The following is a 5984-nucleotide window of genomic DNA, read 5'->3' on the forward strand; positions in this document are numbered from 1 at the left end:
CCTGCATTGCAGGCGGATTCTTAACCACTGGACCACCAGGGAAGTCCTAGGGTTAATTTTTATAAGAAGAAAAAAAACTTTAGGGTACTGTCATGAGCAACAAAATAGGACTCAAACCCTGCTCTCTGGACCCAGCACTGCCATTCTGTATATATTGCTGACCTTGTAAATGCCATTTCACTTTTCTTTATTGCCTACTTGAAAGTTGCTGAGAGAGTAGATTTTGAAAGTTCTCATCACAAGAAAAAAATCTTGTAACTGTGCCGTGATGGATGTGAAGTAAAATGATTGTGGTGACCATTTTGCAATATATACATGTATCAAATTGTTATGTTGTATACCCATGGACAGAGGAGCCTGGCGGGCTACACAGTCCATGGGGTCGCAAGGAGTTGGACATGATTGAGTGAATGAACTGAACTGAACTGATGTCGGGGACTAGGGTTACTTTGGCAAAATTCTGAATTGTATTGGTAACAAATGGCTTTAAAGAAACGTCACTGCTTGGGAAGAGAAACAACAGTTGTGTCTCAGGAGGCAGGGTACAAGGAAGAAAAAGAATAAGAAAACTCACCATCTGGACTCTGCTTGTAAATGGGTTAAGCACATCAGTCATTGAGGAAAGCAGTCAGAAGACAAATACTAAGACACTAAAATGGCACTAAAAGAAATGAGCTAAAACGTTCATGAAGAGGACACAATTTTGTGCTGCATGTGGCAAAAGAGCTGAGAGAGAGACAGATTGTGCCCATGCCAACTGTTCACACAGATGAATGCAGTATCCTGATCAAATGCTCTCAGAGACCTCTCAGGAGATAGGACTTTTAGAGAATAGCCTTTTCCAGGTGAAAATAAAACTTGGATGATAAATTCCATGGGATTGGCAGCAAGAGACGGAAAGACAGGACTGAGTAAGCCATCATCCTCTTGCCTAAGAAAAATAGGAAGAACTAAGAAGATTTAACATGTGACCAGGAGAGCTTAGGAAACTAGGCATATGAGCAGTTGCCCAGCTTTGACAATATCACCACCAAAAAGGCAGTACTCTTCTTCCTAAACGGGAGCTTTGGGCATTTTAGATAACTGGTTGAATTGTCCACAGTTCATTCATAGAGACTAAGGTAGCTTTCTACCACTTTGGAGAATGAATTACTCTTTTAATATTGTGGTGTTGACAAGAACATATCACGAGATCCATTACACAGTCACGGTTAGTGTGACATCTCAGTGGGTTACTGTTGACAGCAGCCGACCTGAGATGTAGGCTTTGGGAAATGAATGTTCGGTTGTACACATATCTCTGGTACCTTCGGTCATGATGCTGTGAAGATATACATGGAGGATATGGGGCACGTTTATCTGGTACATCATACAGCCACTTCACCTGTGGCAGACATCCTAACAAATCCCAGAATTCTTTCCCATCCAATCAGGGCTAGCCCTCTCTACCCAGGCTCCCTGGGAAGCTGAGTCCCAACTGATTGGTGCAGGCTGGCCATTGAAAGTCATTTGCCCTCCCTTTGCCAAGGGCCATCTCATGGATCTGTGAGATAGAGGACCAAAGAAATCAAAGATACCTTTGAGACTTCCTTTTGCTACTCACAAATCAAAGAAGTCCCGCTAACTTACCAAGCATCTTTTATAAAGCATTCATTGCTTTTCTCTTTTCAATATCTCGCTTGAGTTGACAAAGGGCACAGAGCGGAAAAAATGTCAGACACAGGCAATCCTTGCAAATGGATCCCTGTTAAAAAACAAACAAATGGATCAACAGGTAGCCTGTGAATAGTCATGCAATTCCCTGCACTTGTTTCACTTTTCAAACCTCTTTAAAACATACATTTTATGTCACTTGTTTATCATGTTATCGCTATTTTTCTTTTAATAAAAAAATCATTTATTTATTCATTTATTTTTGGCTCTGCTGGATCTTTGTCACTGCACGGGTGTTTCTTTAGTTGCGGTGAGCGGAGGCTACTCTCTAGCTGCGGCGTGCAGGCTTCTCATTTCAGTGGCTTCTCTTGTTGCAGAGCGTGGGCTCTTGGTGTGTGCGCTTCAGTAGTTTTGGCTCCTGGGCTCTAGAGCACAGGCTCAATAGTTGTGACGAGTGGGCTTAGTTGCTCCATGGCATGTGGGATCTTTCCAAATCAGGGATAGAACCCATGTCTCCTGCATTGGCATGTGGATTCTTCACCACTGAGCCATCAGGGAAGCCCATCCTTATTTTTTTTTTGATGACCAAGTGAAGTTAACTGACTTGCTAACTAAATCACATAAACTGGTGGCAGTGACTGGTCTTTCTCCTCTCAAGCCAGTACCCTTTACATAATAACATACCGTTTCAAATGATCTGCAGGTTACAATCATAGCCACAGTTCTCTATTATCTGTTCTAGAAGAGTTCTCTATTTTTTTCCTTTTTAAAAACCTTTTGATTTACCTACTATTTTTACTGATGTGGAATGGTTCCCTTTAAAGCCAGTTGTGTAATGCACCAATTTTTCCAATTGATTGTGAGTATAGTGCTAGGTCATACGTCACCCTGTATCCCTCTAATCTTTTTCATTGACATCCCTCATGTTCTGCAAGGGAGGCAGTCCATAGTGAGAGAGGATATAAACCTTACCGGCAAAAGAAGAAATTAGAGAATGAAGAGTGTCTAGAAAAACTGTAGAATGAGCTGCTTTGCAGAGTTTTGAAGGCCTTCTCCATGGGAGGTCCAGTTGGGTCTTTGATGACCTATGGCAAGAGATGCCCTAGAAGGGACTCCTGCTCTGTATAGTCAGCACTGGCTGATCCGAGGGGTCTAATCTGATGAGCAGGTTATGTGACTGTGTGTCTTGACTGACTGATATATTTTGCCCTCCATTTTTGGATAGCACTTAGTTTTTAAAATTTTTAAATTAAAAAAAATATTTTAAATTTAGTACAATTCCCAATTTCCAGTGTGAACAGAGAGACCCAGAGACAGAGAGTGAGCAGGAAAGAGAAAGAGAGTAGATTTAGCCTATAAAGTTTGGGAGTTCCTAAGTGGTGAGAAAAATGATTTACTTTTCATAAATTTTTTTCCTTGCTGTAGTGATTTTGATTTTTATCTGACGGAGAAAGTGTGTGGGACAAAGACTGGACAATGAGATAACCATGTTAGAAATCTAATGTCTTGACCCTCATCAGATTAAGGAATGGATACTCAGTTTGAAGACAATTTGGTCCCTTGACCATTTCTTTTTCCCTGAAAAATCATCCAAATCCTTTAACCCTTCCTCAAAGTGCTTGTTTTTTTTTCCCATGTTTGAATTCATTATTTATATTTATTCATCTTTTAAGCTTTCATTAAACCAACATTTATTGAATATACATAATATGTTATTAATACAAAAAAGAAAATATTTGTCAAGGATGTAACTAGTTTTCTGTTCCAGCATGTCTATGCCTGTCTTTATCTCAGGAAGTTTGTAGGAGAAAAAAGTCCCATTATTATTTGCTGAGAAACCTAGGGAAACCTTTAGAAAACACACCCTAATTCTAAGTCTGTTTCATAATACAGATATAGAGAATATTGAGAAGAAAAAAATTCTTCTTTCAAATGAGAGGACATGAACTACGGGTTTAAACCATGCTGAAGTTAGCAAGGGACATAAACGCCTTGCTCAGAACATCTTCTTGGGAAATGGTACCAGAGACAAAGATTTTTGCATTCATCACTCTGTTTGGAAAAGGGGACTTGTGCTTCACTTGTTTGAAAGCTGTTTAAAAAAAAAAAAATCTGGTCATGAGGACTGGTTACAGAATTGCTGAGCAAATGAATGAGTTGTGGTACATGACTCAATACACACGGACTTGGGAAGACAAGATGGTCAAGTGGGAAGAACCAGGCCTGACTGTAAGTCAGAATAAACATGAGCCCGTGGGGTGGGGTGGATTGAGAGAGTGGCAGAGACATATATACACTACCCTGTATACAATAGCTAGTGGGAAGATGCTGTACAGCACTGGGAGCTCAGCTCAGTGCTCCGTGATGACCTAGGGGTGTGGGATGAAGCATGGTGGGTGGGAGGTCCAAGAGGGAGGGGTTTTTATATATATACATAGAGCTGATTCACATTGCTGTACAGAAATGAACACAACATTGTAAATTTTGTTTACATTTCAATTTTTAAAAATAAAGTAATAATTTAAAAAACAACAAAAAAACTTGAGCCCAAATTTCAGCATTTCCATGTTCTATGACCTTAAGGCTTTCTCATTCCTGCTTTTCATGTGTAAGTAGTATGTGAGCAAATATATGTCCAGGCAGTATTCCAGCACATAGGAGTTCAATCTGTGGTTGTTTCTTCTCTTTCTCCTCTGCTGTGGAGGTTGTGGCCCTGGCCAAGGGGATGCTGTCTTGCCTGTCTGTGTCCATGAAGGGAATGGGAGGTCAGAGAGGCTGTGCTGGGGCAGCCTTATAAATGCTTGCATAGATGTAAAGGGGGAACAAAGCAGAGAACCTGAACTATACAAATCAGTCCTAGGGTTTGTTAGCCATTTTAGAGGTCTGTTCTAAGAAAGAACACTAGAGATACACTGTGTATAAATGCACGTATAGAATAGACACCAAGAAAACTTATTATAGAATCCTAGACCCTAGGAAGACCTTAGAAATCATCTTGCACAACTTTCTCATGAAAGGTGAGAAAACTGATGCTAACAAATGACTTGTCAGAGAGCCCCAAAGTGAGCTGTTTGCTGAGCTGTTTCCAGAAACTTATCTCCAGAATTCAGCTACGCTCTCCTTCCTCTACCCCTTTACGGACCACTTTGAGAATCTCACTCCCATACTCACAACTACATACATCCATGTACACAACTGCGTGCACAAGTACGTACACCCGACACTCAGCGTATGGTTTTGGGAAGTTTGTGGAACAGTCACGAAGTTAAGAACCCTTGTGTTAAGTTCTGCTGCCTTTTGAGGGATGTAAATGAGAGCACAGGGAGTGCTGAGAGAGGCAACTGAGCAAGCCCACGGGAGGAATGCAGGCTGCCCGAAGACAGCTGAGCTAAGAACAAAAATTATGATAGTGACTAACGAGCACTTGTCACTTGCCAGACCCTGTGCTAAGTCCTTTCCTGGCATTATCTGCTGTGACTCTTACTGCACCACCTTAGGGGAGGTATCATTGTTACCATTTTATCAGAGAGCCAAGGCTTAGGGAGATGAATTGTTATTGGTTACAATGAGTGACAGGCTAAGTTTTCAGGTCACCTCTGTGTTTAAAAGCATTTTAAACGCTTTTCAGATCACTTAAAATGAAAGCTAGATTTCTTAAAATGGTCTGCAAGGTCCTGCTGTGATATTCTCTTCTTCTGTTACCACTCCCCATCTCCCACCCCACGTCCAGTCTTTCCACCTCTTTGGCTGCTTGCTATGTCTCGGACCCTCCAGGTAAACTCTACTTCTGGACCTTGGCTCTAGCTCATTCCTCTGCCTGGACCTTTCGAAGATGAGTCATCCTCTCATCCTTTTAGGTCTTTACTTTCTCCCCAATTCAAGCACTAGTCAGGCCCGACACTGTTTAGATACTGAGGTCAGAAGAGACTGAGGATATTTAGGATGGTATAGGCGGAAACAGAGTCAGACTATTTTTTTGGGCTCCAAAATCACTGCAAAAAGATTGCAGCCATGAAATTAAAAGACGCTTACTCCTTGGAAGGAAAGTTATGACCAACCTAGATAGCATATTCAAAAGCAGAGACATTACTTTGCCAACAAAGGTCCATCTAGTCAAGGCTGTGGTTTTTCCAGTGGTCATGTATGGATGTGAGAGTTGGACTGTGAAGAAAGCTGAGCGCTGAAGAATTGATGCTTTTGAACTGTGATGTTGGAGAAGACTCTTGAGGGTCCCTTGGACTGCAAGGAGATCCAACCAGTCCATTCTGAAGGAGATCAGCCCTGGCATTTCTTTGGAAGGAATGATGCTAAGGCTGAAACTCTAGTACTTT

General features: G+C 41.4%; 1 protein-coding gene across 3 annotated transcripts in view; it reads right to left on the minus strand.

The window, feature by feature from the left end:
• LOC104992927 (placenta-specific gene 8 protein-like) overlaps positions 1 to 5984 on the minus strand; it is a 50895-nt gene that overhangs the window by 1565 nt on the left and 43346 nt on the right. For all 3 annotated transcript variants that reach the window (XM_010845950.1, XM_010845952.1, XM_010845951.1), the window contains one exon: positions 1630 to 1744. In XM_010845950.1, the coding sequence (XP_010844252.1) occupies positions 1640 to 1744 (105 nt within the window). In that variant the 3' untranslated portion in view covers positions 1630 to 1639. The remainder of the gene's footprint in view (positions 1 to 1629; positions 1745 to 5984) is intronic.

Source organism: Bison bison, unplaced genomic scaffold (assembly GCF_000754665.1).
Source record: "Bison bison bison isolate TAMUID 2011002044 unplaced genomic scaffold, Bison_UMD1.0 scf7180017864228, whole genome shotgun sequence".
Classification (NCBI taxonomy): domain Eukaryota; kingdom Metazoa; phylum Chordata; class Mammalia; order Artiodactyla; family Bovidae; genus Bison; species Bison bison.